This window comes from Mobula hypostoma, chromosome 2 (genome assembly GCF_963921235.1).
Source record: "Mobula hypostoma chromosome 2, sMobHyp1.1, whole genome shotgun sequence".
NCBI lineage: Eukaryota > Metazoa > Chordata > Chondrichthyes > Myliobatiformes > Myliobatidae > Mobula > Mobula hypostoma.
In genome coordinates this window covers 194,586,148-194,608,967 of record NC_086098.1, presented here as the reverse complement: position 1 = coordinate 194,608,967, position 22,820 = coordinate 194,586,148, and the positions used below count along the sequence as shown (strand labels likewise).

General features: G+C 41.3%; 1 protein-coding gene across 3 annotated transcripts in view; it reads left to right on the top strand.

Moving 5' to 3' along the window:
• Window positions 1–22,820, top strand: part of LOC134336410 (protein LKAAEAR1-like) — a 41,887-nt gene that overhangs the window by 2,160 nt on the left and 16,907 nt on the right. For all 3 annotated transcript variants that reach the window (XR_010015789.1, XM_063030615.1, XM_063030628.1), the window contains exon 3: window positions 13,767–14,071. Coding sequence is in view for 2 of the 3 variants with exons in the window: in XM_063030615.1 (XP_062886685.1) it covers window positions 13,793–14,071 (279 nt within the window). In the remaining variant the exon portion in view is untranslated. The remainder of the gene's footprint in view (window positions 1–13,766; window positions 14,072–22,820) is intronic.

Below are 22,820 nucleotides of genomic sequence, written 5' to 3'. Positions count from 1 at the left end.
ATTTTTAAAAAATAAGTTACCTGCAGCAGTCTAACAGGATGGTGTCATCAGCCTAACTGTGGAGCCTCACTCAGAAAGCAGCCATGAATAGGCTACTGAGTTAACCCAATTCTTCAATAGGTTTGACAATTGCCCTCCTGTTCACACCACTCTCAGCACACCAGCCCAGGTGCCAAGGCAACCAAATTTCCCCCTCCTCTCTCCTCCCTACTCCAATTCAACATGTGGAACACAGTCTACCTTTGTCTACATCCCCTCCTTGCCCTGTGCCTACCAGCCACACCTCCACAGACTATCGTCCCAATCTTCACCTCCCCAGTCATCATGGACTCGTCTTCACTACTGAGCAACTGAAAAGGGCTCTGGGGAAACACAGACACAGCAAAGCATTGGGACCCCAAGATGTTGTGAGCCCCAAGGTCCTGAAGGAGTGTGCTGAGCAACTGTGTGGGGTTCTCCAATGCATTTTCAATCTGAGTCTCAGCCTGGAAAGGGTCCCAACTGTGTGGAAAACATCATGTGTGGTCCCAGTACTCAAGAAGGGCCAACCAAAAGTCTTGGATGACTACTGTCCAGTGGCCCTGACCTCACAACATCATGAAGACCCTAGAGAGGGTGGTCCTGGCGCACCTCCGACTCTTGGTCAGATCAGCCTTCGATCCCCTGCAGTTTGCCTATCAGGAGCACATTGGAGTCGATGATGCTGTCATCTACCTTCTGAACAGAGCCTACTTCCAATTGCATAAGCAGGGCAGCACTGTAAGGATCATGTTTTTTGATTTCTCAAGAGCCTTCAATACCATACAGCCCTCATCGCTGGGGGAAAAGCTCCATGCAATGCAAGATGGCACTTCCATTGTATCCTCGATAGTGGACTACCTGACTGGCAGACCACAGTTTGTGCAACTTCAGAGCTGTGTGTCAGACATGGCTATGAGCAGCACTGGGGCCCCAAAGGGACTGTATTGGTCCTTTCCTTCCTGTTTACCCTGTATACCTCGAAATTTAGACACAATCCCTGTCATGTCATCTGCAGAAATTCTCTGATGACTTAGCAATATATAAAGAGAGGACAGGAGGACGAATACAAGGCCCTGGTGGAGGACTTTATTAAATGGTGCAAGCTGAATCATCTGCACCTCAACATCAGTAAGACAAAGGAGATGGTGATGGACTTTAGGAAGACCAAGCCTGCACTTCTCCCTGTTACTATTGATGATGAGGACCTATAAGTACCTCAGGGTGCACCTGGATTGCAGACTTGAGTGGAGCACCAACACAGAGGCTGTGTACAAGAAGGGCCAGAGTTGCCTCTACTTCCTGAAGAGACTGAGGTCCTTTGGAGTATGTAGACCTCTCCTTCACATTTTATACCAGTCTGACATCACCAGTGCAATCTTCTATGCGGTGGTGTGCTGGGGCAATGTCATCAACATAGGTGATGCCAATAGACTCAATAAACTGATTAGAAAGGGTAGCTCTGGTATAGGAGTCAAACTGGACACACTGGAGGCTGTGGTAGAACAAAAACCCTATGGAAAACCGTGGCAATTCTGGACAATGTTTCTCACCCTCTGCATGCCACCTTGGTTGAACAAAGGAGTAGTTTTAGTAATAGACTAAGACAACTGCACTGCTCCAAAGAGTGCTATATGAGGTCATTCTTATCCTTGGTCATTAGCCTCTAATATTGAGAACTTGAGATGAAGAGACCTTAACAGTGAGTCCATAGATTGTGGGAACAGTTCAGTGATGAGACAAGTGAAGTTAGACTGTAAGACCATAAGATATAGGAGCAGAATTAAGCCATTTGGTCCATTGAGTCTGCTCTGTCATTTCTTCATAATTGATCCGTTTTTCCTCGCAGCCTAGACGTCTGCCTTCCCCCCGCTGAGTGAAGTTATCCCCTCTGGTTCAAGAGCCTGATATTTGCCGGGTAATAATTGTTCCTGAACTTGGTGGTATGAGTCCTGAGGCAGTAGCAAGAAGGGAGCATGATCTGGATGGTGGGGGTCCCAGATGATGGATGCTGCTTTCGTGCAACAACGCTCCATGTAGATGTGCTCAATGGTAGAGAGGTATTTACCCGTGATGGGCTGGGCTGTATCCACTACTTTTTGGAGGATTTTCTGTTCAAGGTTGGTGTTTCCATACCAGGCTGTGATACAGCCAGTCAGTATGCTCCCCATCACACATTTGTGGAAGTTTGTCATAGTTTTCATGCTGAATCTTCACAAATTCCTAAGGAAGCAGAGGCACTGCCATGCTTTTTTCATAACTGCACTTACATGCTGGGCCCAGGACTGGTTCTCCGAAATAATAACACCAAGGATTTTAACTTTGCTGATCCTCTCTACTTCTGAAGCTCCGATGAGCACTGGCTCATGGACCACTGGTTTCCTCCTCCTGAAGTCAATAATCAGCCCCCTAATCTTGCTGACATTGAGCGAGATGTTGTTGTAGTGGCACCACTCTGCCAGATTTCCAGTCTCTTTCCTATATGCTGATTCATCACCACCTTTGAGTTGGCCTATGACAATGGTGTGAGCAGCAACCTTAAATATGGTATTAGAGCTGTGTTTAGCCACACAGTCACAATTGTAAAGCGAATACAGCAGGAGCTAAGCGCATAGCCTTGTGGTGTACCTATGCTTATGGTGATTATGGAGGAGAATTTGTTGCCAAGCTGAACTGACTGGGGTCAGCAAGTGAGGAAATCAAGAATCCAATTGTACAATGAGGAGGCTAAGGACTTGAAGCTAATTGATTATTGAGGGAATGATAATATTGAATGCTGATGCTCAATAAAGAGCATCCTGATTATGCATCTTTGATGCCCATGTGGTCTTGTGAGTGTACAGACAATGAAGTGGCATCTGCTGTGGACCTGCGGTGCTGGTAGGCAAATTGGAGCGGATCCAAGTTGCTTCTCAGACAGGAGTTGATATGTTTCATCCCCAACCTCTCAAAGTACTTCATCACTGTGGATATAAGTGCTACTAGATGACAGTCACTGAAGTAGGTTAGCATATTCCTTTTAGGCACCATTATAATTGAAGCCTGTGTGAAGTAGGTGGGTACCTCATACTGCCAAAGTGAAAGGTTAGAGATCTCAGTGAACCTCCAGCCAGTTGTTCAGCACAGGATTTAGTAAACATGAGTAAATCTGCAGATGCTGGAAATCAATGCAACACACAAAAAACGCTAGAGGAACTCACCATGATGAGTCCATGACTACGGCCGAGTACACTGACTCGAAGCAATCCCGTAGCTGTTTCTCTGCCTTCTGTGATGATGTGTCGTCCTAATCTCTGTCGTCCTGATGAAATATAGCCTTGCTCTTTAGCATATGCAGGTAGGAGAGGCACAGCATTTGGATTTTTTTTAAATACCTGTTCTTTATATTAACGTATATCAACAATGTATTTTGTCATCAGATAAAGCCTATGTAATAGGCCATGTTTTGTGTATGTTATAACCTTCATCTTAACTTCATGGAGAACTATGAAGATGTGAAGGTGTGCAGTTTTGGTCTCCAAATTTGAGGAAGGACATTCTTGCTATTGAGGGAGTGCAGCGTAGGTTCACAAGGTTAATGCTCGGGATGGCGGGACTGTCATATGTCAAAAGATTAGAGTGACTGGGCTTGTATACTCTGGAATTTAGAAGGCTGAGGGGGATCTTATTGAAACATATAAGATTATTAAGGGATTGGACACGCTGGAGGCAGGAAGCATGTTCCCACTAATGGGTGAGTCCAGAACCAGAGGCCACAGTTTAAGAATTAGGGGTAGGCCATTTAGAATGGAGTTGAGGAAAAACTTTTTCACCCAGAGAGTGGTGGATATATGGAATGCTCTGCCCCAGAAGGCTGTGGAGGCCAAGTCTCTGGATGCTTTCAAAAAAGAGATGGATAGAGCTCTCAAAGATAGCGGAATCAAAGGTTATGGGGATAAGGCAGGAACTGGATACTGATTGTGGATGATCAGCCATGATCACAGTGAATGGCGGTGCTGGCTCGAAGGGCCGAATGGCCTACTTCTGCACCTATTGTCTATTGTCTATTATATAATTTTCATCACTGCCTCTGTTACTTTGTTAATTCTTCTAGGGGAGTTTTCTGTTGGAGCAGGACGTTATATATGGGATCTAGGTGAAAACTATTACTCAAGCACTAATCAATACTAAAATTCAAATCTTGATTACCTCAGCTAGTACTTGGTGCCTTGTTAGAATCAGAATCTGAATCAAGCTTAATATCATTGGCATACAGTATGTTGTGAAATTGGTTGTTTTGCGGCAGCAGTACGTTGCAATACAGAATATAAAAAACTATAGATATAAAACTAGATTAAATTAGAGTACAGAAAGAGAGGAAAAAATACTAAGGCGGTGTTCGTGGATTCATTGTCCATTCAGAAAGCAGATGGCCAAGAGAAAGAAGCTGTTCCTGAAATGCTGAGTTTGTGTCTTCAGGCTCCTGTACATCCTTCTTGATGGTAGCAATGAGAAAAGTGCATGTACTGGGTGATGGGGGTCCTTACTAATGAATGTCACCTTTTTGAGGTATCGCCTTTGGAAGGTATCCTTAATGCCTGGGAGGCTAGTGCTCATGATGGAGCTAGCTGAGTTTACAATGTTCTGCAGCTTTTTTTGATACTGTGCAGTAGGCCCTCCATATCAAATGGTGATGCAACCAGTTATAATGCTCTCCATGCTACATCTGTAGAAATTTGCAAGAGCCTTTGATGACATGCCAACTCTCCTCAAACTCCTGATGAAATATAGCACTGGTGTACCTTCTTTGTAATTGCATTGATATGGCAGGCCCAAGATAGATCTTCAGAGCTGTTGACACCCAGGAACCCTGAAAGTTCACATTTTTTTCACCACTGGCCCTTCAATGAGGAGTACTGTGTGTTCCCTCAATTTTCTCTTCCTGAAGTCCACGATCAATTCTTTGGTCTCACTAATTTCTTATGGTGTGCCAAATACACAAGTGTCACGTTGCCTTTCAATAACTATAGCACACTCAGAGCAATGTCCAAGAAAATGGTAGGTTAGTAAGTGATGAGGTGATTACATGATCATTGTAATCAATTATGAAACACTAAGGAGCAAATGCTAATAAAAAGTAATTCATTTATTAAAATTAGCTTGTAATCCTTCAACTGACTCCTTTCTTTCGAGTGCCCCCTCCACTGCCCCCTTTATCTTTATTACCTCCTTAGAAACTCCCAAACAGCAGGGTGATATCACCCAGTTTGGGAACCATTGGATTAGACAATGGTTGGTTGCACAATGGAAGGTTGGTATTGCCAGCATATCCCAGTGCCTAAGAAGCTGCCAGCTCCTAACTCAAATCAAAGCAGATGAGTTAATTTATTTTCTTGTATGTGATCTCTCTGATGCAGCTGTAAGCAAAAAATTAGGAGAAATAATCAATTTGATTTGCAGCTTTTGAAAAGGTTATGAGGGAGGAAAGATGAGAGTCAGTGTGACCTTAACCTCCAGAGGGAGAATACTCTATGCACACGAGTGTTTCTGGAAGTCAGCTGCTTGATGTCACCCAAATTGGTGATGACCCGGAAAACCTACGCCTGGGAAAGCTTCATTCATCAGAAAGGTCAAGCAGTCTCTGGTTCTGATGACTCTGAGAGAAGGCAGGTCTTTTCTTCCTGTCCAAAGTCCTTGAATGACCACACATAGCATAACAGTGCTTCCAGTAATAGTGTCACTATAGCATCCATGATTGAGTATCAACTATATGTGGAAAAAAATCCTGTTAGTTTAAGCTCTTAGGGGTAAGTTTGTAGCTATCCATTTTTGATAACAGCAGAATATTCCTTAAAATAATGTGAACAACAAATGGACAATATGCTCCTAACTATGCTGATACTGTACCACATTTGCAATGGATTGGACCGTTAAGCTCCGAATTATGCAATCAATTGGTGCTTTCCAATTTTTGAGATAGATTACTAGTTTTGAAAGAATTTTATACAGGCTAGATATTTCCTACTGGGATGCTAGAACCAGGCAGTACAGTATCAATAAAATAGTTGGCCATTTAGGACAGAGATGAGAAGAAATTGGTTCTTAGGGTGTAGAAAATCTTTGGAATTTGCTACCCAAAGCTGCTGTGGTGGCTCATTCTCTGAACACATTCAAGGCAGAGATCTATACTTTTTTAGATATTAAGGAAATCGAGGGATGTGAAACCAGTGCAGGAAAATGACTCTGAGGTAACAGATCTGCTGTGATCTGTTCAAATGGCATAACAGGCACAGAGAAATGAAACGTGCGCTCCTATTACCATATTATAAATTTCAAAGTTGTCTGGTCACATTCAGTCCTCCATAAGTATTAATGATTACGAATAACAAACATTATCAGATATTTTGAACTTATTCTGCATTAAAAATCAATACTCCAATCTGACACCAAGCAGATGAAGCCATGAAGTACCAAGTGAATGTGAAAACAGGAAGTACATATAGTCACAGGGCCTGTCATGTTTTAAAATACATCTGATGTGGCCTTGTTCACAAAACTGGATTTTGCGGTTGGCGGCAAACAAAAACACCAACTTTTCGTAACACTTAACTTACAGTATTATGGATTTTTAAAGATTAGGAGGTAATTTCAGCACAGCATCTCTTATAGGGGATCTGCAAATTGAATAAACAACAGAAATAATTTTGATAAAATGGTTAATCAAGCAAGCTGACAAATCCCTTTTGAGGCATGCAGAATTTGAGATGTTAGTTTTTACTCCACACAATTTATTGGCAAATGATAAAAATACTAATAAAAAGAGGCAAAATAAAATGGATTTTAGAATAAAAGAGAAAAAAGACAAAAAAAATGTTTCAACATAGATTAAAAACAGAGGCAAAGCCCTCCCCACCATTAGGTATATTTGCATGGGGTGCTGCCACAAGAAAACAGCAGCCATCATTAAATATTTCCACAATCAAGACAATGTCCTCTTCTTGCTACTATCATCAGGCAGGAGGTACAGAAACCTTAGGTCCCACACCAACGGGTTCAGGAACAATTATTACCCTAAAACCATCTGGCTCCTGAACCAGAGTGGATTACTTCAGTCACTACTATTCTGAACTGATTATGTGATCCATAGACTCACTTTCAAGGACTCTTTACAACTTTTGATCAAATTCAAGTTCAAGTTTAATTGTCATTCAACCATACACATGAATACAGCCAAAAGAAACAGTGTAGCTCTGGGACCAACTTGCAAAACACAGTACCAACAGTCACACAAAGCACACAGCACATATAGTTATAATAGCAGAAAAACATAACGAGACAGAGAGAGAGGGGGAGAGGGAGGGGGAGAAAAAAGAGAGCCCAGGGGTCCCTGAGTGTCATGGCATGTATATTGATGGTGCAGCCTGATGCACTATCAATTACTCCAAAAGACTGGAAATAGAGTAAATACTGAAAGGCTTTTGGAGTAATTGATAGTGCATCAATTTTATTAACAGTAAAATTGGACCTAGTCCATGCTGAGTATCTGCCCTGGACTGAGAGGAGGCTCTTTCCCATGAGGACTCCAGTGTCTCATTCTCTGGGCAGCTGCAATAGGCAACCCTACAGTACGGGAGCCTATTCCATGCACCAACCAAGGCCATGCAACTCCCCCATCGTCAGTCTCACTAATGAACCAGTGAACCAGACTTGCAACATCCTACAGTACCAATATCCAACAGGGTCTTGTGATCACAAGTAAAAATGTCCAGAGCAGTTGTTTGCACTATTTGTTGGATCACCCGTGCCTCTGTGAACCGCCTCCTGATGCCTTCCTCCCTCCATCGGCAACATTGTGTACAACAGGTCCAGCTCCACTGCCATCGAGCAATTCACCAGGCAACAGACCTGCAGTACCTGAAGTTCTCGATATCCAATATCTGGCAATCGCACAAAAGACACAAATGACGAACAATTACACCTTTGTTTGAATCTGGAGTGGTCACTGCAACCAAGCATAGCAGTTCTCAGTATTATTAAAACCAAAAGGTTGCTCTCAGTACTATTTTTTTTATTTGGAGTTCTATTTCTTTTGCAGATTGGTTGGTTGTTCATCTTTGTTTATAGTTTTTCATGAAATTTTATTGTATTTTTTCCTGTAAGTGCCTGCAAGAAAATTAATCTCAAGGTAGTATATGGTAATATATACATACTTTGATATTTACGTTGGACTTCCAACTTTGACAAGAGACTGCAGGTGCTTGAACCTTGGAGCAAAAGTGAGCTGCTGGAAAAACTCAGACATCAGGTATCATCTGAGAAAGATAATGAACAATGGACATTTCAGGTCTTGACCCTGCATCTGGAATAGTGAGCTTATGGATAGGTGAAGGTGTAACGTGGGTAAGAGCTAGCAAGGAGGGTTGATTGGCAGATGAGCTAGAATGGAGAGGGAAGTGTAGTGATAACTACAGAGGCTGGAAGGTGATAGAGATTATAGAATCTGGGATCAAATAAGAGAAGATTGGGGGCAGAGGGAAGCAATTGGGACTGTATTATCTACAATTACTGGCTCTAAAAACTTTTAGAACTCAGCATTATCAACAGATTTAGATAATCATTTATTCCAGTCTTACATCTTATATTTTAAAATTTTCTCTTTTTTGGTGTTTTAGATTTAATTCATCTCCTGCTCCTTGCACCCACTCTGCTGAGCTTTACCAAGCTCTTCGGAGGTCATGATGACCATGATTGTTCTTGGTAAATTTTTCTACATAAGTGATTTGCCACTGCCTTCTTCTGGGCAGTGTCTTTACAAGATGGGTGACACCAGCCATTACCAATACTCTTCGGAGTTTGTCTGCCTGGCATCAGTGGTTGCATAACCAGGACTTGTGTTATGTACCAGCTGCTCATGTGATCATCCACAACCAGCTCCCATGACTTCACATCACCCTGATCGGGGGGCTAAGCAGATGCTACACCTTGCCCAAGGGTGACCTGCAAGCTAGTGGAGGGAAGAGGCGCATTATACCTCCTTTGGTAGAGAAGTATCTTCACCCTGCCATCCACCCGAAGAGGATAACTAGTGCATTCCAAATATATTGGTCTAGTAAGCCTTCTCTGAACTACTTCAAATAAATTAATATCCTTAATTAAAGAGAACAATACTGTACACTGTACTCTAGATGAGATTTCATCATTCCCAATTTCACTTAAGCAAAACCTCCAACTTTTGTACTCAGTTCCCATTGGAATAAATTATTAAAATATGTATGCTTTTCTATTTACTTGTTTGGCTTGCATATCCTCCTTTTGTAATTTATACTCTAGGATACCCAACATCCTTTGGCATCTCTGTGCTCTGCAATCTCTTACCAAATAGATAGCTTTTTAATTTTTTTTCTGCCAAAATCACTTCCTGACTTTGTATTTCATTTCTATAAATTAGTCCCATGATTTTCTTATCAGAGAACCTTGTTGACTTAGCTTAGTGACGCAGAATTTTTCAAGTACCCTTCTACAGTATGTTTAATAATAGCTTTTAACATTTTACTTATGATAGATTTTAACTTACACCTGTCATAGCCCTCCTTTGCCGAATTCTGATATTCTTGAGTTCTTTACATTAACTGTGAGGATGGATTTAATGTTCCCAGTCTGTTCCTTTGGTAGAATGCTATTCTTAACCTCTCTTTGTTTTGTGGTTGCCTACAGAAGGATGACTCTCAGGGTTATATACTGCATACATACTTTGATAATAAATGTACTTTGAACTGTTATTTGCAATAGTTGAACCATTTTCTTTTATGTCTTGCCAGGATGTATGGTTGTTATAAACTTTGTATTAATTCTTTAGATGTTTGTCATTTTTTTAATGTATTTTCACAGTCTATCTTAGCCAGTTCATACTATATACTTATAGTTTGCTTCATTTAGATTTAAGACCCTGGTTTCAGGTTGAATAAAATCACATGTAAATTTTGCATAAAATTCTGTCAAATTAGGGTCCTCTTCGCTAAATAATAGTGACAACCTGTTTTTAATTAACACTTACTCGTTAAGCAATAACCAAAAACAGGCGGTCCCTTCATTAGTTCTTCAAGCATCCAGAGAACCTCTCCAATTTGTACATATTTTATGAATATTTATGCATGTATAACATTTATTCCTGGGAATTATCATGTCAGAATGATTGGAGCAATATCTCAATACAAGTTGCCTAGCTCTGATTAAAAGAACAAATGTTACTTACTTGCAATTCTTCATTTAGAATCTGGGTTTTTGTCAGACTTTTCAGTTAGTTGCTTCTTGGCACAAAAGAGAAATAAAAGTTAAAGAGAAAAGTAAGATGCTAATTAATATCAACACTTGCTATGCATCAATTTTCTTTCACACTGATTTAAGAATATTATCTTTGGAGTTTATTCCTTATGAAAACTGCACATAAAACAGAATATTCTGAAAACATCAGGCAAGTCACGAAACACCTATCTAGATCAGGGGTTCCCAACCTGAAACCATGCATCCCTCGCTTAATGGTAAGGGCTCATAGCATAAAAAGGCTTGGGAACCCCGATCTAGATGATGTGTATTAACAATTCTAGTTGATAACTTTTAATCAGAATTTATGATAAAATTAATTGTGAGTTTCCTAAAGGGATTATCATCAAATATCAATAGAAAATCCTGGAGGTACTCAGATTTTACATAAAAGTGTGAAGTGATACACTTTGGAAGGTCAAACCTGAAGGCAGAATACAAGGTTAATGGCAGGATTCTTAGATGTGTGGAGGAACACAGGTTTCTTGGCGTCCACATCTATAGATCCCTTAAGGTGCAACACAAGTGGATAGAGTCAAAGAGTCATAGAAAAGTACAGTACAGAACCAGGTCTTTCAGCCCATCTAGTCCATGCCAAACCATTTAAGCTGCCTACTGCTATTGACCTGCACTGGGACCATAGCCCTCCATTTCCCTACTATCCATGTACCTAACCAAACTGTCCTTAATGTTGAAATCAAGCTTGCGCTGGTAACTCATTCAACATTCTCATGACCTCTGAGGGAAGAAGTTTTCCCTCATAACCCGTCAATATTTCACCTTTCACCCTTAACCCATGACCGCCAGTTGTAGTCACAACCATCCTCAGTGGAAAAAGCCTGCTTCCATTTACTCTGTCTATACCCCCTCATAATTTTGTATACCTCTATCAATCTCCTACATTCTAGGGAATAAAGACCTAACCTATTAAATTTGTCCTTATAACTCTGATCCTCCAGTCCCGTCAACATTCTTGTAAATTTTCTCTGTACTCTTTCAACTTTATTTACATCTTTCCTGTAGATAGCTGACCCAAATTTCATGCAATACGCCAAGTTAGGCCTCACCATCATCTTATAAACTACAAAATAACATCCCATCTCCTGTACTCAATACTTTGATTTACGAAGGCCAATGTGCCAAAAGCTTTCTTTACAAGCCTATCCACCTGTAATACCACTTTCACTGAATTACAGATCTGTATCCCTATATCACTTCGTTCTACAGCACTCCTCAGTGCCCTGCAGTTCACTGTGTAAGACCTACCCTGTTTGATCCTACCATAATGCAACACCTCGCCATTGTCTGCGTTAAATTCCATTTGCCATTTTTCAACCCATTTTGCCTGCTGGTCCAGATCCTGCTGCAAGCCATGATAGTCTTACTCGCTGTCCACTACTTCCCCAATCTTGTTGTCATCTGCAAATTTGCTAATCCACTTAACAACATTATCATGCAGATCGTTGATGTAGATACAAACAACAACAGACCCAGCACGGATCTCTATGGCACTCCACTAGTCATAGGCTTCCAGTCAGAGAGGCAACCATCGACTACTACTCTCTGGCTTCTCCCACAAATCCATCGTCTAAGAGGGGACACCTCTTTTTCCCTTTATTAGGAAGAGAGAAAGCCTGTGGCACGTTGAATTGTCAGGTGATAGTTTTTTTTTGTGGTACTGCAGGTCATGGTCTTTATTGGGGGCTTTGCTGTTGCATGCTTGGTGGGTTGAGGATACTGATGCAATTTTGCAGAAGTAGGTAGGGATGGGGGAGGGTCGTTGCTTTGCTGCTGCTGGTGCATCAGAAGGGGAGTTAGGGTGGCTTTGGGGTTCTAATGTTTTAATTGGCATTCATTTTTTGGGACACTTCTCTTTTTGTGGATATTTGTGAAGAAAAAGAATTTCAGGATATATATTTCATACATTTCTCTGATATGAAATGGAACTATTGAACTACTGAACTATTGCTACCTTATCTTGAATGCCGAGGATAGGGTGAATAAGAAGCAGTATAATGTGTTGACATTTGTTAGTCAGGGTATTGAGTCCAAAGGCTGTGAGTTAATGCTGCGTCTCTGTAAGCCTCTGGTTAGACCACACTCGGAATATTGTGTTCAGCTCTGGTTGCCTCATTATAGGAAAGATGTGGAAATTTTGGAGAGGGTGTAGAGGAGATTTGCCAGGGTGCTGCCCAGATTGAAGAGCATGTCTTATGAAGATAGGTAGAGCAAGCTTGGGCTTTTCCATTGGGAGCGAAAGAGGATGATAGGTGACATGATAGAGGTGCACAACATGATAAGAGGCATACATTGAGTGAACAGCCAGAGACTTTTTTTCAGGGGCAGAAGTGGCCAATATGAAGGGGCATATTTTAGGGTGATTGGAGAAAGTATAGGGGGATGTCAGAGTTATTTTTTTTACAGAGAGAGTGGTAGGTGTGTGGAATGTGCTACCAGAGATGGTGGTAGATACATTAGAGATATTTAAGAAACTTAGATAGGCATAGTGACAAAAGAAAAACAGAACGCTATGTGAGAGTGTTACGTTGATCTTTGAGTACATTAAAAGGGTTGGCACAACATCATGGGCCAAAGGGCCTGTCTGTGTTGTACTTCTCTATGTTTTGTTGGATGGCAATTGTAAGTAGAACTCATGGTAATCTTATGAGAAACAGATTATGTTTCAGTTGTGTGATCCTCAATCAACATTGTGAATAGTTAAGAGGCAAATGAAAAATGTACATAATAAAATAGGCTGAAGTCAGCATGGTTAAGGAAATAACAGGCAGGATCGATAAAGGAGAGTCAGTGGATGTTGCCTATTTAGATTTTCAGAAGGCCTTTGACAAGGCGCCACACATGAGGCTGCTAAATAAGATAGGAGATTGGCTAACTGGCAGAAGGGAAAGTGTGGGAATAAAGGGAGCCATTTCTGGTTGGCTTCTGGTGACTAGTGGTGTTATTATAGCCTTAATCGATTGGTTTCAATGAGATCCCTTCTCGTTCTTCTAATCTCCAGTGATATATGTGAGTGATGATAAACCTTCCTTTATTTATTGAAGTATCATGAAATTTGTTTTTTTTTTGCAACACATCAGTGCAGTACATAAAATTACTACACTGCTGTGCAAAAGTCTTAGGCACCCTAGCTACATATACAGTATGTGCCCAAGACTTTTACACAATACTGTAGATACAAAAGGTCTGTTTGGAAGAAATTTTAGTAATTTCTAATGGTTAACAGTTTCTTTTCCCTCACAGCTGCTGTTCAACTTGCTGAGTTCCTCCAGCAGTTTGCTTTAGGCTGTAAATAGGTGAAGCTTATATGAAATTATCATTGGAAAGTATTGTGGATGTTGGAAAATTTAAATGTTGGTTACCCTCAAGGTATTTTATGTTTTTTCTTAAATTCATGAGTAGTTATCATTTCAATTTTCATTGCATTTCAGAATATAGGCAAAAAAGATCAAATAAAATGTCTCAGGAAGCAAAAGATTCCAATGATTCTAATACTGAAAATAAATCCACTACAAGTAAAGAGAAAACAGCTCCAAAGCAGCCCAGTACGAAAGAGACATCGAAATCACAAAAACATCCAAAGATTGCAAATCCTGTTTTACTGAGATCAGATGTACCTCTTGATTGCCATCAAGAATTGGAAAAGAAAAAGCAGCAAATTCTTATTGGGCAGCTACAAGCTGCTGAATCACATAACAAGCTACAAGACATGAGATTCCGTTACCAAACAATGAGAGTAAGTTTGTCATCATAAAAAAAACAATTAAAATCCATGTAATTGAATCATTTTGTGATCTTGTAATTCCATTACAAGGATTGTCTTTTGATTTTATGAAAATTGTTAAGTGTTGAATGCCAGTAGTGTTCAACCAATTGCAGAGATGTCAAGGGTATCATAATTTTACTGATGAAGGATTACATTTGATGTTAAGATCTCCAACTGAAAAATAGGCTCTAAATTATGAGTGCCTTTTGCACAGAAAATGGCCCAGATTATTTATCCTGTAATTTTCTCATGAGAACAAATGAACACAAGCAGCAGAAGAAGCACTTCCATCCTTTGAACTTGTTCCATCATTCATTTCGATGATGGATGATCTATCTTAGAGCTATTTACCAGCACTATCTCCAATATCTTGTGATTTCCCAAAATCTATTGATCTCTATATTGAATAAACAAAAAATTGAGCTACAGCAGCCCTCGATAGGTTCACCAACATCTGAATAAAGAAACCTCCTTATTTACATCCTAACATGTCCTATATGTTGTGAAACTTGTTTCTTCCTGCTCCTGCCCTACTGCACTTGTGTCTGCTGCCTCGATTCAATTTCTCCCCCTCGGTGCAGTACCTTCCCATCTACATCCATGACACTTCACATGCTCTCAATCTCTTCAATCACTTTCAGTTCCTTGGCTCTGAATGCCTCATTTTCACAATGGATGTCCACTCCCTATACACTTCTATCTGCCATCAAGAATGCCTTAAAGTTCTCTGCTTCGTTTTTGACAACAGTCGCTCCACCATTACCCCCCTCTGTCTGGCAGAATTGGTCCTCATGGTCAACAATTTCTCTTCAAGATTGTTTAACGTCTGTTCCAGCATACAAGTGTAAAGGAGAATGAAATAATAGGTGGCATAGCACTGGAAACTGTGAGCAGTTTCAAACTCCTGGGAGTACACATTTCACACAACCTCTCATGGTTCTAAAGCACATTCTACACAATCAGGAAAGCTCACCAACGCCTTTACTTCTGAGGAGGCTGTTTAGAGTTGACGTGCAGTAGAGAGCATCCTAACATGCTGCATAACTGCTTGGTATGGAAACTGAACTGAGACAGACAGGAAGGCTCCACACTAGGTAATCAAAACTGCCCAATATGTCACTGGCACCAGCCTACCAACCATGAAGGACATACAGGTATATACAGAAACGTGCTGGAAAAGGTTCAGTAACATCATGAAGGATCCCATGCACACTGCTCATGGACTGTTTGTCCCACTCCCATCAGGGAGGAGACTACATAGCATCCATGCCAGGACCACCAGACTCAAAAACAGTTACCTTCCCCAGCAGTGAAGCTGATCAACACCTGGCACCAACCCAACCCTCCATAACCCCCACCTCCACTACTTTATCATATACTGTCAGTCACATTATGCTTATTATTGTGTTCTTTGTGCTGCATTAGATTTGGAAATATTTTAATCTCCTTCACACTTGTGTACTGGAAAAAACATTAAACAATCTTGGATCAACAGCTACACTGGTGCTGCTTCCTGTACCCATAATGAGCTTGACAATTTCATCAGCTTCCTCGCTGCCCTCAAATTTAATTGGTCCATCTCTGATATCTCTCTCCCCATCTCTGAATACCTTTACTAATATCTTTTATAATCCTATTGACTCTCGCCACTTTCTTGGCTATACCTCTTCCCACCCTATCACTTTTAAAAATGCTCTTCTCTGTACCCTCTACTGCCCTCTTCTCAGTTCCCCTCTCTCTGTCACATCTGATCCTAAGATGTGGGTTTCCTTTCTAGAACATCTGTGAAGTCCTCCTTCTTCAAAAAAATAGGGTTATACTTCCAATACTATTGATATAGTCCTCACCTGCATCTCCCTCATTTCCCGGACATCCACCCTCACCCCATCTTCCTGCTACCATAAAAGGGATAGAGCTCCTCTTGTCCTTACCTACCACCCATGAGCCTCCAGATCCAGTATATCATTCTTCCATCATCTTCAAAAGAACTCTTCCCCCAGCCCTCCCCATTCTCTCATTTCTGCTCGGATCGCTCTCTTCTTACTCCTTTGTCCACTTGTCCCACTCCACTGGCCTCCCTCCAGGCACATATCCGTGCAAGAGGGACATGCCCCTTTACCTCCTCCCTCACCACCATCTACGTCCTCAAACAGTCCTTCCAGGTGAGGCAACACTTCATATAAAAATCTGTTGGAATCATCTCTTCTTTCAGTTAGCCCTGACAAAGGGTCTCAACCCGAAACGTAGACTGTACTTCGTCCTATAGATGCTGCCTGGCCTGCTGCGTCCCACCAGCATTTTGTGTGCGTCGCTTGAATTTCCAGCATCTGCAGATTTTCTTGTGAGACTGTATTCATACATCTTTTCTATGGCAAGAAGACCAAACCTGTAGACTGTCTTCCTAGTAGAATTTTGCCATGGTCCAATACAATTACAATCAGCTTGGCTTTTTCTTGTATTCAAGCCCTATCCTAATAAATGCTAACATTTGCCCTCTTAATCACTGCTACACATGTATATTGGCCTTCAGAAAGTTTTTTGCAATGTACCCAAGTTCCTTTGAACATCAATACCACAGTTTCTGCTGGCTAACAAAAACTGAAATTAAACTCAAAGTTGGTAACACTAGACAACAACGATTTTGCTTCTTGAACAATTTTGGGTATATCTTATGGATTTTAGGCTGCTGTTCATGAAAATGAAACTGAAATTTCCCTATCACGCACCATTTAAAAAAAAAATACCTTTATTTGTTATTTAATTCATTATTCAAGTCAATTAAAGTGTTGCCCACAATGTAAGCTGAAATGTTTTCTATCTTGTCCAGGCATGCCTATGCATGCTTAGGCAGGGCAGATGCTGCATGGCAGGACAGGTTTTAGAAAGGCTATGAATTTCCATGACAGATTTTGATATTTGAGACATGTTCCCCAGAATAACTGATGCCAAGATTAAGGAAGGCATTTTTCTCAGTCCACGAATCAAACAGATCATCAGTGACAGGCAATTCAAAGAACTTCTAAAAAAATCGCATGGAAGGCATTCAAGGATGTTGTTGAAATTTTTCTTGGCAAGTATAGAGCACCAAACTACGTGCAGCTAATTGACAACATGTTTCAAGCATAGAAAACCATTAAGTGAAAAACGTCACTAAAGATTCATTTCCTGCATTCCCATTTAGACTTCTTCCCTGTAAATCCTGGCACTGTCAGTGACAACCATAGTGAAAGGTTTCATCAGGACATTGCAGTCATGGAGAAACAGTATCAGGGCAACTGAAATCCATCAATGCTGACTGATCATTGGGGGACACTTAAGCAAGAAACCTCAGACACTGAGTGCAAATGAAAATCATCAACAAAACATTTCTAGCTTAGTCGAACTATTGCAAAGCATCAGCACCGTTATGCAATTAAGTGCATTATATTCAATAAAAGTTAATTTCTTGTTTCTCCATATTCCTACATGTAGTCTGAAATTATATTTGTGTTCAGCTTCAAGCAGCCTATCATAAGCAAATAAAAATTCTGAGAAAGCAACACTTCAAAAAAAAAAATTCTGTCCAGTGTAATCTAACATTTTTCAGTGTTGTATTTCACCTGCTATGTTCTTGTCCATTTAATCATCTTAACAATATTTCTTGAAACCTCTTTACATCTTCCTCTGCACTCCCAATCCCACCAAGTTTAGTACCATCAGTAAACATGAGAATTTGCCATTTGGTCCCTTCTACCAAAATTCTAAATTCTGGGTCCTAAGCGCTAATCTATGTAATACCCCAGTAGTAGCAACCTGACAACTATGAATCTTTGTTTATTCTCATTCTCTCTTCTTATTCGGTTGTCTATCGAAATCTGATGACAACGTCCACTCCTTTAACAGTGAGATGGTACATGTATGTGCATATGTAGTAGCACTCTCTACTTTCTGTCCAATGACCGATTCTCAACCCACTTGAATATATTACCCCCAGTTCTGATGTTTTTTAACCTTGTTGAGAAGCCTCCTGTGTAGGACCTCATCAAACACCTTCTGAAAATCCAAACACATCAATTCCACAATTTTATTGATAACCTTCAGTTCCACCAAATGTGTTATATATCGATGTTGGCTCAGTCCTCTTATTCCATAAGACTATAGGACAAAGGAGCAGAAGTCAGCCATTCGGCCCATCGTGTCTGCTCTGCCATTTTATCATGAGCTGATCCATTCTTCCATTTAGTCCCACTCCCCTGCCTTCTCACCATAACCTTTGATGCCCTGGCTACACAGATACCTATCAATCTCTGCCTTAAATACACCCAATGACTTGGCCTCCACTGCCGCCCGTGGCAACAAATTCCATAGATTCACCACCCTCTGGCTAAAAAAATTTCTTCGCATCTCTGTTCCGAATGGGCGCCCTTCAATCCTTAAGTCATGCCCTCTCGTACGAGACTCGCCCATCATGGGAAACAACTTTGCCACATCCACTCTGTCCATGCCTTTCAACATTCGAAATGTTTCTATGAGGTCCCCCCTCATTCTTCTAAACTCCAAGGAATACAGTTCAAGAGCGGACAAACGTTCCTCATATGTTAACCCTCTCATTCCCAGAATCATTCTAGTGAATCTTCTCTGTACCCTCTCCAACGTCAGCACATCCTTTCTTAAATGAGGAGACCAAAACTGCCCACAGTACTCCAAGTGAGGTCTTACCAGCGCCTTATAGAGCCTCAACATGACATCCCTGCTCCTATACTCTATTCCTCTCGAAATGAATGCCAACATTGCATTCACCTTCTTCACCACTGACTCAACCTGGAGGTTAACCTTAAGGGTATCCTGCACGAGGACTCCCAAGTCCCATTGCATCTCAGAACTTTGAATTCTCTCCCCATTTAAATAATAGTCTGCCTGTTTTATTTCTTCTGCCAAAGTGCATAACCATACACTTTCCAACATTGTATTTCATTTGCCACTTCTTTGCCCATTCTTCCAATCTATCCAAGTCTCTCTGCAGACTCTCCGTTTCCTCAGCACTACCAGCCCCTCCACCTATCTTTGTATCATCAGCAAACTTAGACACAAAGCCATCTATTCCATAATCCAAATCGTTGATGTACAACGTAAAAAGAAGCGGCCCCAACACGGACCCCTGTGGAACACCACTGGTAACTGGCAGCCAACCAGAATAGGATCCCTTTATTCCCACTCTCTGTTTCCTGCCAATCAGCCAATGCCCTATCCACGTATGTAACTTTCCTGTAATTCTGAAAGCAAACAACAGGAATTCTGCAGATGCTGGAAATTCAAGCAACACACATCAAAGTTGCTGGTGAACGCAGCAGGCCAAGCAGCATCTATAGGAAGAGGTGCAGTCGACGTTTCCGGCCGAGACCCTTCGTCCTGACGAAGGGTCTCGGCCGGAAACGTCGACTGCACCTCTTCCTATAGATGCTGCTTGGCCTGCTGCGTTCACCAGCAACTTTGATGTGTGTTGCTTTCCTGTAATCCCATGGGTTCTCATCTTGTTAGGCAGCCTCATGTATGGCACCTTGTCAAAGGCCTTCTGGAAATCCAAATATACAACATTCACTGCATCTCCCTTGTCTAGCCTACTTGTAATTTCCTCGAAAAATTGTAATAGGTTTGTCAGGCAGGATTTTCCTTTAAGGAAACCATGCTGAGTTCTGCCTATCTTGTCATATGCCTCCAGGTACTCAGTAACCTCATCCTTGAGAATCGACTCCAACAACTTCCCAACCACCGATGTAAAGCTAACAGGTCTATAATTCCCTTTTTGTTTCCTTGCCCCCTTCTTAAATAGCGGAGTGACATTTGCAATCTTCCAGTCCTCCAGAACCATGCCAGAATCTATCGACTTTTGAAAGATCATCGCTAATGCCTCCGCCATCTCCACAGCTACTTCCTTCAGAACACACGGGTGCATTCCATCTGGTCCGGGAGATTTATCTACCCTTAGGCTATTCAGCTTTCAAGTTGTTCTGGGTTATTACATCTTCCATTATATATTCAAGCATTTTCTCTACCAATAATTGTAATTTCCTGTTTTCTCTCTTCCTCCTTTCTAAAATAGTGGAATCACATTTTCCACCTTGGTTCAGACTAAGACTCCAGTTCTATTCTAAGTTTGAAAGTGGCATTGTATAATGTCAAATTTTATCTTTAAGATTTTCCCCAATAGCCCCTTGATATCAAAATTAACTCTTTCTTGTTGTATAGTGATGGATCCAAAATACTGTACCTTGGTTGGTTCCTCAGTTTATTATTAGTTCTTCCCTTATTTATGGCCCTGTACCAATCCTTTTGGCCTTTTGTTTCTAAATATGAATATGCAGGAATATTTAGTTCACAGCTTTTTGTAAAGGTGTTGAGATTGTAGGGTAATGTGATGGGTGACAAATGACACATATTGTTCATAATAGAAACTGTTCTTCATAATTCACAAACACCATCATTGAGTTGTTGTGTTCACTTTAAGAGATGGTGTATGACATATTGATGTCAGTGTGAGCCAATGGTTATTTTTGGTTTGTTGGTAATGGAAGTAAAGGGCTGTGGCCTTTGCTAAGCACATAAAATGACTCTCGCATATGTTATTCACAAAATCTTACATTGGTGACCCCGCTGCTGTCAGACAATTCCAGAGTTACCTAATGACATGTCGACCAATGCAGTCACTTTGATGCTGCTGGAGTTTTGGAAGCAACACATCACTGCATGGTTTGCACAGGCAGTAGCCCAGTTCAGGCTGCGAGAAATCATCATGGACAATACCAACCTATGTCATAGCATCGCTAAGTAGTTCCACTGCAGCTAGGGTGGTGAGTCTATTAGAAGACCCAACTGCACATGATAAATACGTCACTCTGAAAATTCACCTATTTCTGATTTTTGGACTTTCTACGTCTGAGTGTGTCAAACAGTTGTTCTCTTTGCCTGGCCTGGGTGACGCTAGGGGTTCAGAATTAATAGACCACATGCTATCTCTCCTGGGTAATCACTATCCTTGTTTAATTTTTGAAGAGCTCTTTATGAAATAAATGCCTAATCAAGTTCACACAGCCATCCGTAATACACCTATGAAGTACTATGGGGAGCTTATTAAAATGACTGATAGTCTACACTCAGACAAGCAGAGATGCATCATTCCTCCTCCTTTTCCGTCTCAGTAAGTCCTGTTAGCAGAATCTACAGCAGTCTCAGGCCCATGGTTCTCAACCAGACAATGTTTTTACCATACAGGCTTCAGCATGAATGCCAAGAAGTGCCAACCACCATGCAGCTTCGACAGTGCCAGAGCATTGTGACATTGGAACTCTGTGAGAACTGTGGGTTCCAGCTGCCAAAATCATCTATTGTTCATTATGGACACCCTTTCAAGGTGACTCTTCCTGTGTGATATTGATGCTTAAGTGGGTGTGCTGCCAGTATCACCCATTGATTATAAAATAGAGAGTGAGGGACTTCCGGTGAGGCACAAGACAAGATGGCAGCACAGCACTGAGTGCTGACATATAACCCTCCTTTTTCAAGTTCTTTAAGGCTAATAGACAGTCTTAATACAAGATTGAGTTGGAGAAAGATCTAACTAAAGACATGACCTCAAAAAAAGATCGAAATTCAACCAGGAAACAAGATACCAGCAGATGACACCAAGCTAGCGATTCATCTGAGGAAATAGCTATGCTAATTAAGCAAACAATGGCAACGGAGATGGAATTGCTGCAAGAAACGGTAGCCCACATGCTAAAGGAGTCACTGGAAAAGGCTCTCGACCCCATACAGAAGCATTTGGCAGAGAATGGCAACATTCTCCGGTCGTTAAAGAAGCAAGCAGACATTCATGCCAAAATATTTAGCACGGTCTTCAACAATATAGACAACATTCAGGTTTATTTACGTAAGAATGAGAAAGTTACTAACTCCTGTCTCGCAGAAGTGACTAAGGTATGGATGAAGCGAAACAACTTGGAGGACAGATTCAGGAGAAACAATGTACGGCTGGTCAACTTACCGACAGGTGTTGAGGGCGACGATCCAAGAGGTTGCCTCCAGGAGATGCTGCCTAATTGGATTCCAGCACTCAGGAATTCCTACAGCACTCCTTTGGAGATTGATAGAGCACATAGGATCTTTTCCAACAACACCTCAAGACTGCGGACCATGGTTTTTAGGCTTCTACGGTACACCGACTGGCAGGCTATCCTGGAAGATGCGAGGAAAGCCAAACCTATTCTCCCTGATGGCACTCAGCTGCAGTTCTTTGCTGACTACAGCCCCGGCACGATGCAGGAACGGCAGGGATACAAGGAGATCCGTGCTAAGCTTTGAGAGAAGGGGATCGACTCGTTCCTCATATACCCGGCAATTTTGAGAGTGAATATCAAGGGCATGAAGATGTCATTTAATTCGGCAGAGGAAGTAAAAGAAACTCTGAATTCATCGGTGCTGGGAGATATGGAAGAAGACCCTGGGCAAAGTCCACACGTCCCTCGGGAGGAGATGGAGGAGATGCATTAAGAGCTCGGACCAGCCTGTATGCGCAATCTAACAGACACGGGCAAGTTAACATCCTAGGTGTGAAGTTTTCTGGTTATTCTTTTATTGGAAAGTCATTCCTTGCACTTTTGTATTTAGTTAATTAAGGGGCCAAATTCTCTCTGAGTATTGCAGGTCAGAGTTTTAAGGTAATGGCTCAGTTAACTTGTTACTA